Source organism: Mchenga conophoros, linkage group LG10 (genome assembly GCF_057382185.1).
Source record: "Mchenga conophoros isolate Kocher_MC1m ecotype Shallow Benthic linkage group LG10, M_conophoros_male_GT1.1, whole genome shotgun sequence".
Classification (NCBI taxonomy): domain Eukaryota; kingdom Metazoa; phylum Chordata; class Actinopteri; order Cichliformes; family Cichlidae; genus Mchenga; species Mchenga conophoros.
In genome coordinates this window covers 27,800,893-27,825,444 of record NC_140535.1, presented here as the reverse complement: position 1 = coordinate 27,825,444, position 24,552 = coordinate 27,800,893, and the positions used below count along the sequence as shown (strand labels likewise).

At 40.5% G+C, this 24,552-nt stretch overlaps 1 protein-coding gene across 3 annotated transcripts in view; it reads right to left on the bottom strand.

Annotated features, from left to right (window-relative positions):
• Positions 1–24,552, bottom strand: part of ppm1e (protein phosphatase, Mg2+/Mn2+ dependent, 1E) — a 60,718-nt gene that overhangs the window by 15,046 nt on the left and 21,120 nt on the right. For all 3 annotated transcript variants that reach the window (XM_085289675.1, XM_085289672.1, XM_085289673.1), the window contains exon 3: positions 2,696–2,817. In XM_085289675.1, coding sequence (XP_085145801.1) covers positions 2,696–2,817 — 122 coding nt within the window. The remainder of the gene's footprint in view (positions 1–2,695; positions 2,818–24,552) is intronic.

The window sequence follows — 24,552 nt, the reverse complement described above, 5'->3', positions numbered from 1 at the left end:
GCCTGTAAGCAGAATATGCGCTCGCTGTAATAACCACGTCTGTGCGAGTATGTGAGCGTGACCTACTAATGCTATCTGCTGGTATTATAGTCTATCCTGATTTTTCTCTCTCTTCTCACTGTCACTTTGCTTGAAAAATATGGCATCAGCGAGATGGAGAGCCAGCTGGTGCTGCATCCACTCATCCTCCTTTTTAAAAGTATGTGCACATCAAACCCAATGTCCTGGTAATAAACTGCACTTTGTGAGCCGAATGTTTCACGCTCTCCTCCCGTCTGTCTTGCTCCAAATGGAGATGTTGTAAAGGTCTATTCATAACACCTTGCAAATAGTTGGAGGGGAAAAAAAAAGAGAATTGTGGCGTGCAATGAAGCGGCATCAAACAGGATGTGATCGGCTGTTACACAACACAAGACGCACAAGCAGAGAGATGGTGGTGGTGGTGCACTCTGAGCCTCACTACAACTCCAGCAAGAGCAGAACATTTACAACCTTTCGACAGCTCCTGATGCTGGATTCACTGTATGCGCTTCGCCCGCTTAAAGCAGGAGAACTAAAGAGAAACTGGTGTAATGTAATGGAAACAAACCCAGTCTTTATGCTTTTATGGTTTTAGTAAATAATGAGTGTTTTTGGTAATTGGATTGCATTTATATTTTTGTACTTTTTCTATTTATTTAATTTTTTTCAATGTTGTATATCTCAGCTGACGTTCTCTGCTCCTTTATAACTGCTCTGTTGAGAATAAATAAAGCATTTTTGAATTTTAATTTGAAACGTAAAGTTATAATTTCTTGTTCACTGTAAGAAAAAAACAACATCTCTGACATATGTTAGCAATACTAGATTTTTGTGACTGTTAGCAAATGATTGGCTGCACGACAAATCAAAAATGGTTAAAAATTTGTTTTCAAAGAATAAATCATTTTTAATTAACTGATATTTGCACGTGCAATATTCTTAATGTTTCCTACCATGAACCTCTGAATTTACTTCTCCTACAACTTTTAGTATTTTGCAGAAATAGGTCCATTGTTGTGGCATGGATAATGGCTGTCAGTTAATACCTCTATGTTTTTTTTTAACATTATCAGATTCGATTTTATTGGAATTTGGTGCTAATAATTCCATAATTAGGCATCTCAGTTTAATATTTAAATATTAAACTGAGATGCCTGTTAACATTTTAAATAATTTGTAATCATAGAGACAATTTCCACAATGGAAAATAGAAAAAGCTATATTTTAAAGCTATATATAACTTATATGCACATAAGTCGCTCAGACTGTGAGTAGCAGACAATAAGTTACATTAGAACATACACTCAACGGCCAGTTTATTAGGTACGCACTGTTTGTACATTGTTTGATGCTTTATTTCTTTATGCAACAGAGTCAACAAGATGCTGGAAACCACCAGTCCATTTGAGTACAGTGAACGCAGAAACGAGTTTGAGATGATTTAAGCTTTTTTACATGGTGTGTCTTCCTGCTGGAAGCAGTCATCAGACGATGGGTGGACTGTGGTCATAAAGGGATGGACCTGGTGTTTAAATGATGCCCAGTTGGTAGTAAGAAGCCCAAAGTGTGCCAAGAAAATATCCCCCACACAATTACACCACCGCCTGCCTGAAATATTGATACAAAGCAGGATGGAGCTATGCTTTCATATTGTTTATGCCAAATTCTGACCCTACAATCCAAATATAGCAGAAACCAAGACTCAAGACAAGACAGCAATTTTAGTGAGCCTGGTGAACTGTAGCCTCAGTTTCCTGTTCTTAGCTGACTAACTAGTGCTGTTGCTGTAGTCCATCTGCTTCAACATTCAGAGTTGCTCTTCTGCATTTCGGTTGTAACAAGTGGTTATTTAAGTTACTATTCCCTTCCAGAACTGATGCTCAATGGATATTTCCTTTTTTCCGAGTATTCTCTGTAAATCCTAGAGATGGCTGTGAAGTAGATCAGCAGTTTCTGAAATACTCAGACCAGTTTGGCACCAACAACCCCACCACCAGGATTAAGAGAGCAAGCTACAGTTGAAGGACTCCCTTTGAAATGAAACTGTTTTCCTCATTGATTTTTCACAAATTGATCAAAAGGGCTAACAGAGCAACACTTTAGACTGTCAATACTGAACGGGTTCCTTTACTTTAGTTCCCAAAGAAGTCATTAAGTTAAAAAACAAGTCATAAATACATCATTTCAGCTTATTTAAAAAAACAAAAAACAAAAAGACAGTTGCCTTCAAAAACAGCTGGCAATGTACATGTCAAACAGCAGTTCTTTGGGACTATTTTTGACTAATACATATCTCGTCCTCTGCAAAACATGACAGCTGACAAACTGACAGCCTAATTGCAGTTTGAGCAGATGTTGACTGTTGAAGGTAATTTGTATATCTTTGCATGCTGTGTTTTCTCCAGTATACAGCTTTCATGTAGCTTGAAAGCCATTTTGATGTAAATATGCTGGCCATTGTTGGATTTAGCACATCCTGGCTGACAGCTTTGGGTGTGCTTCGGAGTTTACTTTGTGCCCTCTAGCGGTCAAACACCTCTCCGTGCAGCTTTGTGGGGGAGAACTGGGACAAAGCCCTGGTGGTTATATGCCTATGTGCATGTGTGTGGGATGAAGTGAGAGAGAGACCTAATTTGTGTGAGAGAGCGGTCTCGTGGGCTCCCTGGGGACTCACGTGGTAATGGGTCAGCTCCATCTTCTACAGTCTTATTGAGGTGGTGAATAGAGAGGTCAGTCTGCAGGAGGCTGTCTGCTGTGGCTCTGGCCAAGGCGGCAGCCAGGGAGCACGGGCAGTTACTGTGGTGAGGAGAGACGACACAGTTAAGAATGGGTCAGAAAGAAAAATCATCTTACATCATCGACTGACAGCATGATCTAGGTTTATTAGGAAATATATTCAAGGATCCACAATACTAACATGCCGGAACAAACAGCATTACTGATGCTTTCTTGGAGCCTTAACACAAACAAGTTTTGGCAGGTATTATTGGCTGGTTTTGGCTCGTCACAGGTGTGGGCATCAGCACAGATACTGCATATCTGATTATAAGTAATAAGAAATGACAGCACACAGATCTCAGAAATATACATCTGTGGTCATTTTTCTGCTTCAGAGCAATCACATTTTTACATAGCAGTAAAATTATTAAAAGTTACATTTTTATAATAAGTCATGCCATTCACTTAACAAGGCAAACCCGCACTCTGGCAGGCTGAAAGATGATCTAAAATTGCAGTTCCTCTAGTCACCACTTGAGGCTGGCTCCAAAAACGAGTCAGTCCCGATAGACTCCCATGTTAATGAACGTGTTTGCAGCCTGGTACAAAAAAGGGTTGGGTCTCTATGCACAGTTTCTTCCTTTATATTAACTGTAAGGTAGGGAATTTATTTTTCATCCATTTTCATCCACACATCCATTTGCATACCGGTGAGGCTTAATCTTGGATATGGCTTTCTTGATTGACATATGTGGTGTAACTGCTAGCTATGTGCTAGGCCTCACCTCTACTATTCGGGTTTTTCAGTCATGGATTATCTTCTAGGCACATGGTGCTGTAGGGTCAATGAATAAGAGCTCAAACACATAAAATCAGTCGGGGCCCATTTAACATACACAAGGCTAATCACCAATTTCACAGCAAACACTTGCCAAAGGGTCAGGGAATACAATTTTTTTTCTCTAGAAACCAGAGGTTGTATCACGTCCAACATGGTGGACCACTCTTGAGAAATATGACATCACATGAAAAACCTAAACAGAATTTATTACATGAGTGATTCTCAAAGTGTGGGGTACCGCCCCCTAATGGACACTGCTGATGAGCTGTACAAGATATTTCACAATAAACAAAACACCTTTAACTTTACACTTTGTAATTCTGTTTGAAATTAACATTAATACTTAAAATATAGGTATAAAATATAAATCAAATATTAAATACAGAAACCATTTCTAAATAATCACAGTTAAACAAAGCCATGCAATTTAAATTACATGTTTTTAGAGCTAAAAAATTATAAAAAACAAATCACAAATGAGAAATCACTTCATTTTGGTTTGTGTGTGTGTGTGCGTGTGCGTGTGTGTGTGTGTGCGTGTGGCTGCAGCATGATTCAATTTGGGCACTCCCTGAATTCTGATATCATGCATGTCATCTGTGGAATGCCCATGTGCGTATTTGCCTTGAAGGATTTAAAAATTTTATAACACAAAGTTCTGCTTAGTGCAGCAGAATATCACAACATCTGGCCACATCTGCACACGCTGGAGGAGGTGTGCCTTTTTCTTAAGGTTAACGAGAGCTGGGGAGGAGGAGGAGAAGGAGTGGGAGGAAGCAGAGGAGGGTCGTTTGAAGGACTGAAGGCTTGCTGTACATGAGTCACCACGATAACTAGGCCACATCCAGATGCAGGTAACCATAGTAACCTAATGTCTGGATAGTCTCCATAGCACTCAAATTAACTTGAAAATATATCTGAACTGAAGTGATGTTAGCTCAATGGCTTTTTAATTAAGGAGCCACAAGCAGTGAAAAACGACTCTCCTGAACTGGACTGATACAATAATCTGATCTGGTCACACCTGAAAATCCTTCAAGCATTCACACAATCTAAAACTTCCGGCAGGTGTGTTGAGAAGCTCTGATTTTGGTTACATGATTTGTTAATGAAGCAGTAATGTTGGTTTTAAAGAAAGCAGGGCATGATCGAACAAAGGTTCAAACCAGGAAACAGCACCTGAGGCTGTGCACTCCTCTGGGGGTGATTCATTAAGTGGGACAACAGATGGGAGGCAGCGAGTGTTCAGAGGTTACTGTGCTGAAAGAGAAACTTACAAACTGAAGTATATATGTGTCCAAAAAAATGTCATGCTATATTCTAAACATATTCTAACACCCTATGCTTACATCAACCGAATATACACAGCACACCCAGACTACCAGCTATGTAAGGCTGTAATAAACCAAAGCAATCACAAGGATTGCTTTGGTTGCTAGCAAGTCGGCATGGTCGCCTTCAGTTTGAATGGATGTCAGTGCCTCGTCTGCAAAAAGATAGTGCTCGATCAGCTGTAGTGAGGCTTTCTCGTCAACGTAAAAGTTGTGCCTTACCAATGCAACCAAACATGTTTCAAAAAGCAATAAGTTAGTGTCTTCCATGTGTACTCCCCAACCAGTTGGGGAGTACACATTTCTCCCTAGCAACTAGAGGTGCGAGTGAGTTGCTGACTGGTCTCTATACCTATGATTGAGGACACTGGATTATATTAACCTGAAACCTTATCTTTTGCTAAAGTTGACCAAGTAGTTTTGGTACCTCAGCCAAACTCTGCTGCAACTAAAAACTGACAAAGATCACTGAAAAGTGAAAATATTGAATCAAAGTAGGTCTAAAAAACACTAACGACACTGTTTCCCAAAGAGTTGAATAATTTTTTGGGGGATGCTGTGCATATGTGTGGGTGAATGGAAATGGAGATAAACTATCCATCCATCCATTCGCTTCCGCTTATCCTTTTCAGGGTCGCGGGGGGCGCTGGAGCCTATCCCAGCTGTCATAGGGCGAAAGGCGGGGTACACCCTGGACAGGTCGCTAGTCTGTCGCAGGGCTAACACACAGGGACAGACAACCATTCGCGCTCACATTCACTCGCACATTCACACCTAGTGGCAACTTGGATTATCCAATTAACCTATCCCCACAAGCTGCATGTCTTTGGATGGTGGGAGGAAGCCGGAGTACCCGGAGGGAACCCACGCAAACACGGGGAGAACATGCAAACTCCACACAGAAAGACCCCGGCCTGATGGTGGAATTGAACTCAGGACCTTCTTGCTGTGCGGCAACAGTGCTAACCACCGTGCCACCGTGCTGCCCCGAGATAAACTAACCCTTTAATAAATTAAAGATTAAATAATATGATTAATAGTTGCTCGGACACATAAATATGTTTAGTTATCTCAGCAAATTCATCCACTTCTGGATGGAGTGGCCATTCAACTTGCAGTGAACTCAAGAGCATAACAGGTAAGCACTTGAGCTGATCAACCCCAGGACCAAAGACTCTTTGGGAGGCATCTGAAGTGACTGGCTTTGTCTGACAGAAGTGAAACAAAAACAAAAAGTCCAGGGCTGGTTGGTTAACAATGACTTGAACCTTCAAAATAAGAGCGAGGGCACTGTCCACCAGTTAATCCATGGTCCTTCAGATAGATAATTTAAAAAATGTCTTGATGTGGAGAACACTTAACTCAAAGTTTTGTTTTTAGATGTTAGGCAAACCCCAGACTAGTGGGTAAAAAAATCTGTTGCACATCGCTACCACAATGATAACTTGCTGTGGCTGGACATTGTTTACTATTTAGTTCAGCACGTAGAAAATTGACTAATTCTAATTAGTGCTAAACACAATAGGTTTTGTGTCTGTTTTAGTGCTTAGATTTAAATCTAAAAGCACTTATGGTCAGGTACTTTGTTCAAAACAAAAATATTTCAGCATCACTGGGATTGCCAAAAGCAGTTGCAGAACAACAACAACATCATCTGTACCAGATGTCAGTAGATTTTAGTCTAGACCTCGATCAGCATTTTACAGCTGGGTTGTTCCTACATCTAAAAAATGATGGTGTCCGAAAAGGCATTTTGACCTTTCACCAGAGAAAAATCACCAGCACTATGTTTCTTTTTAATAACCTTTGATTTATTTAAGCTGAAAATATGTTTTTGTTTATAAAATGTCTGCTGTGTAGACTCTTAGCTTTACCTATATCAGCCTTACATATATAATCACTCCCAAAGGCTGATTTTGACCACATCCTGCTTGTGCAATGTGTCATTTTGAACTCTGTTTCTTTGGAGCACAATATATCCATCGTATTTTAACTTCAACAGATATACTGCATAATGTTCCATATTAGTTTAAAATGTAGCACTAGGGCAACTGAATACAGATAATCTCTGTTGGACACTTTCAGTACAGTACTCAGTGCACTGCATTTAATTTCCCCCTAATAAATGAGCTGGGTTGGCTGAGTACAACGCAGGGACATATTCTAAAATTAAATACAGTCAGCGTGAAAGGGGCCTCTGTGGCTCATATGTCAAATAGCATGGGTTTAATCAATGAAAACTCAAAGCCAGCGGCAGCCAACCTCAACATTTTTAATTAATTCAGCTGTACTCTTGCTAACAGAGACAGCTAAGTGAGTTAATTTCCATGTACGACTGAAAAGATGTGTGTTTTTACTAGCAAATACCATTAGACGACTCTAACAAAGCGTGGTCTCATCGCAAGACTGACCTCCCAAGCACATCAACAGCATGAGCCATTTTACTCGTACCCATGGCAACATGGTGTCCTTTAAAGTAACAAAGCTTTCTTGCGGGATTAATTATGACAATGCAAATTCACAACCAGAGGAGGTCAGGGTGGATGGGTGGGTCCTAAATACATTTGATTTTAAGTAGACGTAGCTTTATTTAAAGTATTTTAATTCATGGACTCAAATGAGAGCTTCTAGAGTAGCTTTGCACGACTCATAGTTTAAAAAAAGAAAAAAGCACGTCTCCCAGTGGTTCATGGAGCCATGTTTTAGTATTCTGGCCATCGCTGTGGTGTTTTTGTAATAGTGGCTATAAATGAATAAAAATGCTAAGGTATCAGCTGATGCATTCACTGACTGTGCAGGTATGGGGTGTAGATACTTAAACCTGCTGAGTTGGATTGGTGTGAAACAACGCATTAATAAAAGAGTAGAATTTGTCTTGTTGCAAAGGCATTTAGTGCAATTTATCACACAGCAAGCTATTTATTTTTTAGCTAATTTAAAACATAATAAAATCCCAGTGGGTGAGTTTTTTGTTATAAAGGTGCAAAATATCTACTTTTTTGTATGAAGCTGCAGATGTAGTTTTGGACTAACACTCCTCAAGTGGCCACAGCAGCTGCAGTTTTTTGCATTTACTCTGCAGCCACTTTTTTATGATGAGATATTCCCTTGATTATTATTTGTCATCCATCACGTTGGAGCAGTTTATTTATAGATTAGATGAAAACAGTTGCACCTGCGCATAAAGTCTTAATTTACATTTCATGTTGCCAACAAGAAGCTCTAATTTGCTTTTTACATTTGCAGTTACAACCTGCTGTTGCCTCTCCTTTCTTCCTGCTCTCTCAATACTTTACAGTGTTGGAGAAAGAGCCATGCCATGGCAACCACAAAAACTACAAATAACTTCACTGACGATCATCTTTACAGAAATAGTTAAATATGTTGAAAAGGCAATTACTCATTCCCCTCCTGACACTGAGCTGAATATATCCAGTTAGAGTATGACGTATTCCTGTAGCTTCACGACAGACTTGAACTCTCATGAACCTCAGGAACTTTTCAACAAAAGGGAAACTTTATTTGTGTTTTACTGTACTAACACGACAGTCCAGAATCGGTGATATCTTGCAGCAGCTTTAGGATCACAGTCCTGTTTACTTTATAGTTTAACAGGTTCATTCAACCTGTAATTTTTACACAAATTACAGGTTGTATTTCACTGATAATTTATCATCAGAGTGACTCAAATGCAATCACATGCTATGGCCTTTCCAATCACTATATCTCACTTCAATATTTGAGAGACTGGAAGGAGGAAAAAAACAACAACTCTTTGATTGATTACAGCATAAACACCTGGTATATACACTTAAAAAAAACAAAACTCATTTATATCAGTCACATGTGCTCAGTGTCACTCTGTCCTCTGTGAAAAGATGGGGCTGCCACCGGTGCAACCTACCAGTTCTGTAGCGAACGCCAGGCCAGCTCCACCCTGATGAAGTCTGATCCTGACAGTTTGGTCAGAAACATGCACAGGAGTATCCACTGGAGGTCATTTGGCAGAGCTCCGTCAGCGCTCCACGTGTTACTCCTTGCACAAAATATCTCATACTGCTGCTGGGTTGAATCCCTTCTAGCTGTCCAGCTCTCCTCGTGTCTCTTGATATCTCCTCCACTCACTGGGAGACATTGCAAACCCTCTCGCATGACCCTGGAGAAGCTGGGCAACGTGTCCAACCTGAATGGCCTACAGGCATCATCTCATGCTACTAACAGTGACAAGGGAACCAGCACAAAGCAAAGAGAGCAACGATGTGTGGCCACCACCTGAGAAAACATTGTCACTTTGGGTTGCACCAAAGCAGCTGAAATGGATTCACAACAGTTTAAGTGGACAGATAAATATCACAGAAGTTTAACTGACCAGATGCTGTAAAAAAGGCTGTAAAAATTCTTTTGAGGTCAAAGGCCAAAAGAGGTAGGGGGTAGGAAGCTGAAGCATATTCAAGGTGACAGGGTGAAACACAGGTGCACAGACGAACCATCAGAAAGCTAACAAGCCTTTAACTTTTGACTTCCACAAACCAAATACGTTCATCCCCAAATCAAGGTGAATGTTTTGGAAAGTTTGAAGAAATTTTCTTGAGAAATCCTGGAAATATCGTGTCCATGAGTTCAGAGCGGAGGAATGGACAGATAACCCAAAAACCTCATGCTTCTGTCCACAACTCACACCACTGAGGAGAAATAAAAAGGCAAAGTAGCTTGAAACTCTTTACTGTGTTTTAAATCTTTTTGGTTTTCATTCAGCATCATATTTCTTTATCTGCCTGACAAAGAAAAAAGTTTTATATTACATGTCCTCCTGTAGAAACCTGTCTTACATTAGGTCCTTGATGCTGCTCTCAAACTGGGTCAAGGCCTAGAAACATGACGAAAGGAGTAGTAGACGCCTGCTCCCATAAAGCAGCATCCACTGTAACCTCATGGGTAAACTTCTCCTTGAAAGTGTAGACGCTGTATTGGTGAAATATCTAGTTCTCATTCTTAAAGCGCAGATCAAAGGAAAGAACAACACTGTCTGTCTGCAAAGCCGTAATGTGAATTTAGTCATCTAAGCCTGCTGCCAACATCAGGTCAAAAGATATCCTTGAAAAGGAGGTCTTTGAGTTAGAAATGTTTCTAAAGTGCTCCCAAAATATCACCATCACATCTAACTTTCTGCAGTAGCGGTGGGCTGTTTCACTTTAGTAAATGTCCCACCAAGCACCGAACATTTTCTGGGTTAAATCTGCCTGTCACTGCATTTATTTAGTCACTGACATCGGATTTTGTCCCAATTTAGCCTAAGATCGGCATCTTTTTTTTGGATCATGGAGATACAACCATGAAAACGATGATCATAGCACGTTCAACTAAGTCAGGCAGATATCTCATTAACTTTGAAACCTGGAAGGTTAAAAGCCATCTTTGCAGATTGGTCCCTTTCCACTAAATTTGCCTGAAAAGGTGAAAAAAGAACCACCCTTTCAACCAAATCTCAATGTGGTTTGCGACGTATCCAAAGCTATCTTTTCAGCGACTTTTAGAAGTGGGGTTACTGTTAGAGGAATGGATCCAATGAATCCAGTACAAATATTTTTATTGTTTTTATACTTGCTGTGGTTTGTTTAGCGTGTAGGTTTTAGCAGTTAATTTTGCTCTCTGTTTTATGTTGCATGCTTTTAATTTTCACAATTTCATTGCACGGCTTATTTCATTTAGTTTTACCTCCTACCTGAGCCCTCACCTGATTAGCCACTAACTCAGTCTTTTGCTTTTATCACTTTTTACTCTGCAGAATTTTATTAGGGTTTTTTTTTTGCCTTGCATGGCAATGTTGAATTTTGTTAATATCATTTTATCCTTTTGCTATGAATAAATGCCTTTTTAGCTGTTCTTCTTTGACTCTGTTGACCCCCATGTTGCTTTCTCTTGGCTGCTCTCCACCAAACATAAAAAAGAACCGCCTTCCCCCCTTTCTTTTACACAGTCAGCTCCCATTAGAGACATAATAATGTGTTTGTTGAAAACATGAGGTGGGGAGGGGGGGGGGGCTCTTATCTGGTACTGAGTCACTTCCAAGGTATTTTCATGATCACACAGGCATTTAGCGATAAGAATATGTTTTTTGTCTCCCTCCAGGGCAAAACCAGCAAACTCATCCAGTATTTCCACAAACTGTGCCCAGGTCTGTGTTATAACAGCTCCTCTGTTCTGCTTTTTGCTTTCAAAGCTGCGTAAACATACAGCATACTCCATTACTGGTTTAAACAAAAAATTTTCTCTTTAAGGTTTTTAAAGGAGATTTTAATGGACATAAAGAAAAAAAAACAAGGTTAGGATTGTTTTCCTTTCTGTTTGTGATTTATTCTTCCACGCTCTTTGAAGTAATTAATATTCAAAGGGACTGCACACTGTGTGGGTTTTCTCACACAGTGTGGTGAATCCAAATTAGCCGTAGGTGTGGATGTGCATGGTTGTCTGTCCGGGATGAATGACGCCTCTTGCTCAGTGTCAGCTGAGGGTAGGCAACTGTCTGCAAGATAGAGCAGGAAAAGCTAATTGATGGATGGTTGATTATTAATCAAGGTGTCAGAACCTGGCTGAAAACACTGTTAATGCAGTAAAGCAGAGAGATGTGCTTTTACTTTAGTAACTCTTCTTGATTGCTTTCCACTGTTTAATTATGCATCTAGTAATTTTTAGGTAAAATAAAGACAGACAGAGAAGAGGGTGGACACCAGGAAATTAGACAGTATGGGACTGTCCCTATTTGGGCTTCTCCATCACCAGCATCCTCTCCTCCATGTTTCCATTCATAGAAACCCATATTTTCCCCTCCCTCTCTCTCCCCTCTACTCCCCTCTCTCCTCCCTCACTCTCGGCTGGCTGTTGGGGGTGGATGCTGAGCTGAGGAGCTCTGATTGGCTGCAGGTCACACAGGAGAAGACGTGACGCACCAATGACAGTTCCCTGTGGCTCATGCATCACAGTGAGGTCATGTGGAGCGGAGGAGGATTAAAGCAGGGCTTAATCTCAGTTCACACCATCACACTGCAGCGGCACGACTGACTACATGTTACTCGACCTGCGCCGGTTCAGCCGGGCTAAAAAATGCTTCTTTAAAATCAATCTGCAGGCGCTGCTCTGCCCTAGTTTACATATCCTTCCTTCTCATTATTCTTATGTTATCTTATGTTTTTTCAGTGTGAATCTCTGAAAATTGAAAGGAACAAATACATAGATAAAATCATCCAACACAATTGGAGCAGAGTAATACTGAGAAAGAAGGCTGGTGCTTTGGATTAGAGTGCCTTGACTGGTGTTTGTGGTACTGAGCTTGCCACTTTACTGGTGACCTCGAGACTTTGTAAAGGACAAACTGGTTTCTTGAGGAAGAAGAACTGCAGTTTTATTACAGCTTTAATATGTGTGTGATTTTCAGTGGATACTTGGTTACTTTAGAAAAGAGCAAGGACATCCTGGACTGATTTTATTTGTCCAAGTAAATAAAGCTGCAGGTTTGGGAAGCTGAGGGTAAAAGAAATAATATTTGGAAGCAGTAGTTAAAAGCTAAAAGCCTGAGACTGCCCAGCAAACAGAATCCACCTAGTAAATGTACTGAAAGCATTCTGAAGCTCTCAAAAGTGCTAAAATTTCTTCATGAGTCATATGTCTGTGAAGGTTCTCAGTCATCCAGGTGATCGTAGTCTAAGGAGTTTGGAAAGAAAAGCGTCTGGGCTTCTTTAAGCAAGTCTTCAAGCAACTTAAAGAAGTCCAGACGCTTCCTTTTCCAAGCTCCTTAGACTTCATACGGGCTATTCAAAATTAACTCTATTCATAATGATATAAAAAAAAGAAAAAAATCCTAGTAATAAAGGCAAATATACTGGAGACTATTTGTTGTATTTCCTTTAAAAATGACTTTGGCTGTTGCTGACTGGATTTCCCCTCTAACCCTTTCATCTTGCTGTTGCTGGACTGTGATTAGAAATGAGTAAAAGATTTGCAGCTGGTATGGCGGTATGCTTGAGTCAAAGGTGATTACTGGCTTCCCCCCGTGGTCCTTAACTCAGTCTGTGGTTGCTTTTGTTCTCTCATGTGGTCTCTGCTGCGGCTGTGTTTAGCTACAGTCGTGCAGGGAGCTCTGACAGGCTGCTCGCAGTGATAAAACTGGAGAGCTCTGGGTGGATGTGTTAGCAGATGACTCATGCATGCAGCCATGTTTTTTCTCTTTCTTTTTTTTTCTACCAATGCTTTCTACAAGCTTTTTCTTAGCCCCGCAGCGGAGCAACAAGGTTGTTTCCATAGCAACACGGAAGCAAGTGACTGACAGTCGGTGGTGTCAGTCGTCCTGCTGCCAAGCCCACAGAACAAGCTCCCACTTCATTATTCTAAATATTGAACCTTTTCTGTGCCAAGTGGAGGTGAGAGTGGAAATCCACGGGAACTCACTGGGCTCCATCGATATGTTCTGGTTTGGCCGCCGGTCCCTTGTAGCAGGCATCCCTCATATTAAACCTGGAAGACGGCAGAGCCTTTTCTAGCAACAGAGAGAAAATCCTCAGGCTATTCCCAGCCTTACATTTCCAAAGGAAATGTTGAATTAGCCCATCCCTAACAACTACTGTTATGTGAACACAGTATTCTCAAGAGGACCTGATAGGATTACATAACACAAAGTGTGCCAGGAAGCCTTAAATCGTGGCATTTTAGTACTGCTTCTCCCTTAAGATGGCTTTCAAATGACTTTGATGAATTAATTTGTCTCCTCAGTCCACACTCACCATGTGGTGCTTTAGTCAGTTACTGGGGCCTTCTGGCATTTGATGGCGAGTAGCAGGAATCCACTGATGCCTCTTCTGAATGCTCCAATATCAAATAATTCGCTTTCATTACATCTTTTTCTGCTAAATCAAGGGTAAAGCTTGGCGTTTTATATTTTTCCATTCAGGATTTTTTCATGTTTTAAAATAACACCATGTCGTAGTCTTAATATGTGTTATTAAGCAAAAAAACAAGCAAACAAACAACATAATAAATAAATAAATCACCCCTTTTGTTCTTCTAATTTACCTATATAAATAAAGCTGCCAAAATATAATAACCCAACATGCATGTACAAGTTAAGCACTGTATAATCACTTGGTAATAAACACTTAACAGTAATTACTGTTTTTGTTCCTCTTTAAAGGATAAAGCTTGTGCATTTCCGCATTATCGACAAATCCTATTAAAAAGCCATCTTGCTCTCGTAAATCTTTAAAAATGGGTCAGACATGTTATAGTTTCATTTTTATCAAACTGCTGCATGATTCCCTAAAACAACCACAAAGCACTTTAGTTTTTAGCAGACGTTAACAAACAGATTAAATCGTTCTTTTGTTGTGGACTACATTCAGCCGTGAATTAAGGGACATTTGGTGCTGTGGCTGCAAAGCAAAGGATGGATACAATGAGGTTGGATATATGCAATTTCCTTCATTTAAGCAGGCATTTAAATATAAAATAGAATGTGTGGTGAGAGCATGCACACCTCCAGGATACTACTGCAGGTGATACGAAGTCTTTCCACAGTTTTCCATTCTGTAGTTAGAGTAAACAGAGCTGAGGAAATATCGACGCTTGAATTGGTTTTAGAGGAGCTTTCATGGTTGCAATGATCATGTATTGACTAAAATGTTGGAAATTTTTTGGTTCAAATTAAAAGAAACCAAGTCAGGAAACAATCAAGGTGCAGCAGCCTCCTGTTTTAAAATGAAACCTGTGGTGAGGCTATCCATCCAACCTTTCCTACTCTCTTTGTGACTCTAACAGATAAGATAAGATTTTGTAAGTTACTCCAAAAGTTGGGAAATTCCTCGAATACAGCTGCCAAAGCCTGAAAAATAACCTTAAGAAATAATAATAATAACATTTAAAAAAAAGACAAAAAGTTAAGAGGTCAAAAAAACTAAACACTAATAGCCAATAAGTAGCTTAATAAGTAAAATCTAAACATTATAAATGGAGGCGCTGTCTGTATTTGTCCTTGTGGAAGCAGAAAGTTTCTCTGCTGCCTGCACAGTAATTGGTTTAGAGGGTGGTCTGGATTCATTAATTACCTACAGTCATTCACCGCAGACATTGGGACGACCTCTGCGTCAGCTGGTGAAGAAGCTTTTAAATGGCTCTATATAGCATTAGCATGACTTTGATCTTTAGATCAATCTACTCACTATAAAGGAAGGTCAAAGGTCAAATCTGATATGATATTTGAAATCATATATGATACTTTCTATATGTTGAAAATATACACCACAAGTATCATAGTTTCTAAGTTATACAACTTTTTGTCCATTTTATGACCAATAAATCATTAAGCTGATCTTCAAGACTTTGGTGGATTTCAGGCAAATTTTAGTGGGTTTTTAACACGGCCACACTCCTACAAGGTTTTACCAGAATTCATTCAATTTTTTTTGAACTGTTGTGTTTATTTGCAGACAGAATGACGTGCACGCTAAGGAGGTTCAAAACAACAATGTGCAGCACTATTGTAATTTTGGACACAAACAAAGCTGGAAAGCTGAATACCAGAAATGTCTGGAGGATTACTGACGATGCATTAGCTGGTATATAATGATCTACTACCTCATGGCTAGCTCATAGACAATGTAAAGTTGAATGTAGCTACAGCAATAAGTATTTTAACTGTCGCCATCTGACTGTAAAACTAATCAGGACCCGAAATCCATTTCCAACCACAGGTATGCCCCCCTGCTGGCCTTTAAAAACGCTGCAGATTTAAAGCATTTCCATGTTGGCTTCGCTTTTCAGACCTGGAAGCTACGTCCATCATATTTGTGTCAGCCAGGAGATGGGACATCAGTACCCCATCTCCACCTCCTGGAAACCAGTCTGTGGCCTCCAGTTACAAATTACATCGCCAGGGAACATGGCAGCGGCGATTTACTGCAATATTTTGGCTTCACTCTTAATAATTATAACAAAACTAAAGTAATAATATGCACTAGAAGCAGCAGCATTTGTAATTAATGATAAAAACCTAGATGTTGTGTAACAGCACCATATCTGATAACACAGTGACACTATGAGCCTCAGCTACAGCGACTCTTTGTGCGTGGCGGTGAAACAGAGGTGGTTCTGTGCAGATGTGTTGCCCATCCACAGTCAACCTGAGCAGTGTGATCTGCCATCGGCTCTCATCAAGCTGCAGTCAAGAAGAAAGTGTGCTGTGTTTGGCCCTTTCAGCAGCTCTACCTCATAACCTGCGTGCCCCTCCGGGTGTTTTCAGAGCTCTGCTGATGTAACATGGTGTGCCTCAAACAGAGTGGAAATGATGGACCAACTGTGACTGCAGACGTCACACAGTGGTGCCGCACGCACTCGCAGTGGCATGTTCCACTTACGATGAATTGCACAATGTTGGCTGCAGAGAGGCGTGTCTAATCTGTCATAAAATTAGAAAACCCTTCAGAGCCGCAGAATTCGTACAACCGCCTACGGTACATCTGGGACTGCTGTGTAGGCAGCGGCTCTACTACTTCAACAAGACATGGCAGTAAGTGGAGACTTAAAGGTGACACACTCTGAGGAAAATGAGCCGTACAGCTCTGCATGTGTCATGTCGTTGAAGTGGTTGTGTGTCTGTAGTAGCTGAGTGTAGTCAGTTTTCAGATAAGCCTCGAGCCTGTGCTCAGCCTCTGCAGAAAGACTGGGGAACTTACATGTAATTCCCTGTGAGGTTTTTGAGCAAGCCCAGCGCTGCGCTGCACAAAGCCTTAAGGCAGCATTATGTAATCCACCAGCTGGATCGTTGGTGGGTTGGTGAGAGCCTACAGGGAAGCCACATCATGTCCTGACCTCGAGTATCCTTTAATTGATCCGCTTTCTCATAAACAATAGTGACATCTGAGACAAGGGAGTGATCAAGCATATTTTGAGCTGGCAGATATTTCAGCCTCTGCTCTGCATTCAAATCACAAAACAGAGACAGACCTGCAGTTTATTTGATTTAGTTGCTGTAGTGGTGCTGTAGCTTAAATGCACAGATGGATGGCTGGGCTGTAGTTTCGGGAAAACATACTTCTCTTTCTTGAGATGAGAACATCGATACCACTTTGTGGTGTCTCTGCCCTAAATACTGCCCGGACATTGGATTCGTTTAGCATAAAGACTGGAGGCCAACAGCTGGTCTGGCCCTCCAAAAACACACCTAACGACCCCTCTAGAGCTCACTAAGTATAATGAGAAGCGATGGAGCTGAAAGTTGCAGGCTGTGGGAGGGGTTTTCCATCTCAAATCCCGTAACAAACATCCTCAGTTACTTAACACAGAAAAACAAGCCCTTCACAAATACATTAATAACCCTAAACAACTGCCAGCTTTTAACATGTTAGCTGATGTTCTACGTTTGCGCATCAGTTTGGCATGGTGAGAGCATTATTTAAACATCAGCAATGTGTATTTAAATATCGCAATGGCCATGATGACCCAGTGGCAGCTAATGAGGAATCTGGACAAACAAAAAGAGCTGTTGCAGCAGAGAAAAGGTCAGTCAGAAGGGTGGATAAAAGCTGCTCGGAACAGTTTAGTTTCTAAACTAATTTTAAAACTGGCACAGCATTTACATTTAATCTGGTCTTCATATCTTTCTTGTAAAGCTTCTTAAAGTTCTGTTGTTGGATGTTTTGGGGGGATATTTGCCTGATAAGTTTTTATGAGTGCACTCTTTAACTTTTTGTCAAAGAAGATATTCTTTAGTTTAGTTGGGCTTTACCCCGAGGTGAACATGAGGTGCTCACACTGCCAGAAAGCTTAAATGCACCGCAGACATCTCCACCTGTTTCTGCCATGAGCTGCAAGGTTTTAAAACTGTCAGTAGAGCCAAGAGGAACATTGTGTGTGGGCTCATCACTTCAAGAGACTCTTTTGACATAATTCTATGTTGTTAGGTATATGAATGACACATGCTTTAAAGGAGACCTCTTACGGTCATTTCCAGCTCTATGATTTTACTCTTTGACTCTACTCTAACCGCGCATGAGTCACAGTTATCTTGAAATCCTGATTTATCTCAGTTCACCCCCTATGTGAAACAAGCTGTTTTTGCTCCTTCCTCTTAAAGACAACTTTCTTCTGATTGGTTGCCCCTCACAAACAGAAGATCTCAGTGTGGTTGGAGCTGCTGTGATCACAGCTGGAGCTCTGATATCACAGCGATCCAAGAGTTTAAAGCAGCTAAGGTTTATTTGTACATATTTGGCTCTAATTATTTGAAGAATGTAGCAGAACATGAGGAAAAGTGGAATATGTCCCATTTCAACATGCTGTGCACATGGGGGAAATAATTATTTGATCATCTGTTGAATTTGTAAGTTTGCGCACTTACATTGAAATGAAAAGTCACACGTTTTTTATGGTAATTTCATTTTAATGGAGAAAGACAGAATATCAACCAAAAGTCCAGAAAAAAATTACATAAAAGTTAAGTATTTGCTATCCTACAACCCACCCAGAATTCTGGTTATGTGCATAGCTGTCCAAGGAATCAATTTCTTCCGTTCCACCACCCTAAGCGAGACCAAAGAGCTTTTAAAGGATGTCAGGGATAAGATTGTAGACCTGCACAAGGCTGGAGTGGACTACAAGAGCATCAGCAAGAAGCTCAGTGACAAGGTGACTACTGTTGCTGTGATTATTCAGAAAAGTAAGAAATAGAAAATGACAATCAGTCACCTTCGGGCTGGAGCTCCATGCAGAGAGGACCGAAAGTGATGTTAAGGTGCTGCAATCTGTGAGGTGCACTCCAACCAGAGCCTACAGCAGGCGAGGGTGTGATTCATACCTCTCTACCAAATTCACTGAGGCTGCCAAGCAGAAAAATTGCTCTTGAATATTTTTTAATCATCCTCTTAAGTTGTTGTAAGATAATCGTTGTTTTTACTGGGTTTTTTTTTTAGATTTATTGACAATATAACATCATATCAGCACTGCTGCTCACCTCTAGAATATTTTTTTTCTCTTTAACTAAGTGATTTATGTTGATATAGTTGAAAAAAGAGACTCAGATACTGACTTTAAGGCTGTCCAAAGGGAAGCGAATAGTGCAAAATGAAGTGTCCCTTCAAGCCTGAGTGTGTGGACGATCATATCTCGTACATCTGTTTTTTTAAAACACATTTTTAAATCGCTCAGAGGATGACATGCTGGTGATTTGGAAGCGTTCCCTGCATACTGATGTGGCTCAGAAAACAGCTGTGAAACCTCTCACTTATAAATCCAGCCTCGACCAGGCGTGACAAAATTTAAATTCAAATTTTCCTTGTATTTTATCATTTCGTTATTGTGAGCTTTCATCCGTTAAACGTTGTGTCGTCACCACAAGCCCTCGTGCATGTTTGATGACTTAAATTGTATTAAAGGCCACAAAAAGAGCAGCGACCTTTACTCTGAAGCTGAAACTCTGATTCATTTCACTTCCCATGAAATTAGCCGCGGATGTTCCCAGTCTGCAGGGAGACTCAATCCTCGTGTATTTGGTGACCTCCCCTGACATTTTCTGTGGTATAAATGAGGCTAAAATTTCAAGCTGAAGACAATTTCAAACTCGCTTATCTCTTGCGACACACCTTGAAACATCGAAATCTAATCTTTTCCAAAATCACTATTCTGGATTTTAAGATGTGCTTCTTAGTCACCGAAGCCAAATCTCAATATTTAAAAACTGGTTCCCAATTGTCAAAGTGTGCAATCATCCATCCATCCAACTTGAGCTGGAGCCTATCCCAGCAGTTATGGGGCAAAATGATAACCTATTAGACCTAGCCTGCTAATAGAATGAGGCTTTAATGGTATTATCCATGTACAGTTATAAATGAACTGTTCATTTACTATAATGATTTAATCTATAAACAAAACTAATTTCAAAGGAAACCCCAGTCTGATTGCACAGCTGCTGGATAATGACACATCAGAGGCCAATCTACCTTAAGAAAACAAATATCAACAGCCTCAAGTCTGAGTGTGTCATCTGTCGGGGAAGCCGGCTAACGGTATGGTGCAATAAACCAAACATGCCTTCAAAGAGAAGCTAGGCCTATTTCTACAGACTAATTTAAACCAGAGGCAGCAAGACAGCCCAATGAGGCACCAGAGGCAAGTTTATTGTAGCGGGGTAACACTCTTGCATAAAAAACGTCATGCTAGGGCTGGATGAGGGAAATGAGCCATCACAGATACAGTCTAATGGCATGTAAGATGACATATAGAGGCTATCCCTCACAGACATGAACAGATTTTGTGGTTTCCCCATTTAGCGTGCTTTGGGCAGAAGAAAGATTAAAACTGCTGTTTAAAGAATCACCAAATAAAAAAACAAATGTTTGCACGTTTTAGGTTTCACATTTTTGGGCATTTAGGACTGGTAAAATAAGACATTTGACTTTAGAGAATTTATTGAGAGCATTTTTCAGTGTTTTGCAACATTTCAAGATTTCTGTAAACTCACAGCTAACTAGGACTTGATTTAGTGACATTTAAAGTCACCGTGGCTTTCTTCTGTCACTGCCCATCAGTTTTTATTTGTACAAACATTAAATTCACAACCTCAGTTATCTCTGTATGACCCTGCATTAGCATACAGAAAAAAGCCTGATATCGATTCAATTCCAGGAACAATAACTGCACTTGTGCCGTTTGTTTCTGCAGGTGCTCGTTCAGATTCAGATAAAACAATGTCGGTTTGTGCACGGCTGCTTTGGGGGCATTCGTTCAGCAGCTTTCAGGCACATTTTTCAAGGTCAGACAGGCAGGGATTCTGGACTATAGCATGAGATGAACTGCTTTGCATTCAGTTCGTCTGCCACAGACATATGACTCATCATTTGAATTATGGGCACCTTGTGTGAACAAAGATGCCCAGCACTTTCAAGCAGCAGCAGCAGGCTGGAAGAGCTTCTGCAAAAGCATCCATAATGCTGCAAAAGGAAAAAGGAGGACACTGCACACTTTTGAAGGTCATTGCACTTCCAAAAATGGGGCCTCTCCAGAGCTGAAATTAATTAAGGCGCCTGTTTTAGAGACATCAATGTGAGCCACTGCTGGAAAGACTCTCCATTCTTTACAGCCCAGTATGAGTCACAAACCGTGAACCTGCCACGCTGTAAAACTGGACTGTAAGTAAATGCTCCTCCGTTAACCTGAAGCTCATCTTCTTTTAAGAAAAGCAATGAAAATATCTTCAGAAATTTCTGCAGCTTCACATAAAAGATTTCTATTTTTAAGCATTCAAACCAACACGGCTCCAACTTTTAGTTGTCCTCTTGTAAATGTCAGTAAAAAGTGTTTCTTTTTGAAATACCAAACACATTAGAACAGAAATGTCTCACTGAGTTCTTTTCAAAGAAGAAACTTATGTTGCATCTCTCACACAAAAAGGGAAAGTGCTTTTCACACAGTAAGAAGCTCCAGTTGATTAACTTGATGCTTAAAAATATCAGAAAACAATTTTGTGAAGAACATGGTAATAATCAAATAATCTAATTGTTTTTTTGATATTTTCAGAAGCCAAAAAGCTTAAGGATACTGAATATATTAGTTTAATTTTGAAACAAAAAAAAACTTATTTTCTTTTACATTTTTTGAAGGTGTGGTTAGAGATGTTTGCTTAAAAGCCTGACACGGCAAGATCATTTATCTGGACATATGAAATTTTAAATGTATGCTGTGAACTCTTCACCAAGTCTCTGATGTTTTGTTTCATATCTGGAGAACACGAGGAAAAACAATGCAGGATGTTAGAAATGTTGCTGACTCGTGTGCGATCAAAGATATCACAATGTGACAAATATCAAGATTAGCTTTGTTTGCTTCCATTAAAAAGAAAAAAAACCTCCACAGGCCACATTTGGAGGAGGTCAGGACGCTGCTGCGATTAGATCTCGCCACATGTAAATGCAGCGTGACCACGATCTAAATACAAAAATCCACCTATCAGGTAGAAAGGTCACCCAACAGGGCCTCTTTCCGCTAACTCACACAAGCCCAACGAAAAGCAATAAGTAGCATTATCTAGGTACATTATGTTTGTCTGAAAGAGGGCTACTGATGGAACTACACAATGAAAAAGTAAAATGATAAGTGTAAGGCTTTAAAAGATGAAAGTTCAGGAAGAATGGTTCAAAACTCATCTCCTTGTCTCGTAAGAAGCTAGAGGAAATGCATGATGGAGGTTGTTGTGGTTAAAGGAGTTTTTAAGAGGTAGTTAATTTTAAAAAAATCCATGAGGTGGCAAAAAATCATTTTAAGTGAACTTAAATTGGACACATTACCTTAATAATAACTATATCTGCTTCAACAACACCTTGAAGGCCCAGTTTAAGGCAGGGGAAATGCAGCAGTTCACTTACTTTTTCAGGTAAGTGATCATTAGGATCATTAGAAGTGTTTGCTTTAGTGAGACTGTGTTCACAGGAGTAAAAAGAAGCTCAATAATTGGGTCACAGAATGACTGCGAAGCTATTCCCAGTGCAGGCAGTTAAACTACATACACAGAGGAAGGCAAATACTAAATAGAAATGAAGGCCCCAGTAAGTCCTTGTCCTCTAAAATGACTGGATCCTGTGCACGAGAAACGAAAGCAAAATGAACAGGTTTGCTCCAAATGTCTCACTGATGTGTTCAGATAAGGATGATGAAAACAATCCAATGCTGTTTATTCAAATTTTATATTTAGAGCTGCCATTAACTAACTCCACTTCCTATTAGCCCTAGAAGGCTAAACGTTACAGCTCGGCAGACGAGGGGAAGGGCAGAAGGACAGAGAGGGTAGTGTTTTTTTAGCTGAAATAAAAATGAGAGAGCATCTTAAAAAAAGAGGAAGAGAAGTTTGGTGATGTACACAAATCTCTGAGATGATACACAAAACCACAGATGTGCTGAATGTGTCCCTTAAAGCAGAAGAACTTCTTAAATGAAACACTTTGTGTGTTTGTGAAGAAGACTGGCTTTGTAGCACATGACAGCCAGACTCCGGTTCCTGTCTGCGTGCAGTTTGCATGTCCTTTCCATATTTGCATGTTTTGCCTCTGCGTGCTCTGCTTTCCTCCCACAGCTTCGGTCAACCGGACACTCACGCTCATGACTGTGTGGCCTGTGCTGGTTTCCCTCCCCAGTCCTCCCGGGTCATGTCACATAAATCCATAACTAACTATGCATTCATAAAGAGGAACTCCATTTACTTCTCACAGACAGGAATGACTACTATGTTTGATGTGAGCCCAGACAGGCTTACCATTATCATTAGCATCACCGGTTACTCTTAATATTAGAAAATAAAGAGGGGTTTAACCTCAAAACAATTACTCAGACTTTGTAGTTTCTCTATAGAAGGGATGTGCATGATTTCCAGATACTGAGATAGTCAGAAATCAAATGGTTTATGCAAATACACGTTGCATTAAACCTATATAAGAATAAAAGGCATGACCAGCAGACTCAAACAGAGCTTCTTCCCATGGGCCACCAGGCTACACAGTAACCACAATAAACTTTAAGCAGTCACTGAACATTGCCGACCCCTATGCAAAACCTTATTTATTTAGTGTTTTTATTTATGTTAGAATAAAAATTGTTTCTTGCTCTTTTATTCTAATAGCACAGCTCATCTGAACGCAGCGATTTGAGTGGAACGAATGTTTCAAATTCACATACATGCTCTGACTACACTTGTGTGACACGCCAAGAAACAGACAGATGATGCCTGGAAAATGCTGCCATTAGTTTCCCAGCTGACATCTGGAGCTCAGATGAGTCCACACAAATGTGTTACTAACAGCTTAAAAGAGAGGAAGGAGAAATGTTATCGCATGTGTACGTGCAAGAGTCGGAAACGGGTGTGAAAAAGTTGCCACCATGAGGCATCCCTGCTGCCTCATGGTGGTGCTGGATGTGTGATGCTGCCTAAATCAAATACTGCAGGTTCAACAATTGCCAGTAGTGGTTGAGGGCAGTAACTGAGGCTGCCCTCTGTGGTAATCCCAGCGAGACTCTCTGATTAAAGGATTATTTCTGAAACTAATTTCAAAGGCTGGGATAGACCAGAGCAGCGCTTGGAGGAAAAAGAGTGGGAGGAATGAGAGAATGAGGATGGGGATGCATGCGAAACAGCCCTTAAACGTGTCGAAGAAGAGCACCGATAACTCTCTAAAAGCTTCCAGCACTGTCTTTCATTGGTATACATTACCAGGCTGGTGTTTTTCTAAGGCAGGATGCCTCAGACTAACAGAAAAACCCCTTTAAGGACAGAGGGAGGCTCTCACAGCCTAAAAAACACATCTTTAGTTTTTAGAGCTGCTCTAGAAAGCCATACAGTTACTTCCCAGAAGCCTCGATGGATATACATCTCCAGGGGGATCAACTCTCCCGGCATCATATTGCTCTGATTAAACAGAGAGAAGCCAGCGGACAGACAGATGGTAGCATGAAAAAGTAGGACTTCAAACATTCCAGGCAAATGCACTTTCTGTGCTCGGGCAGATCTTGAGTTTTCCTTTAAAGCTCATGATAACGACTTTTGATGGTGAGCGGCGGCTTTCACACAAGCGGCGAACGCGCCTGATGTTGTTTTATAGTGTGTGTGCGGTGAGGAAG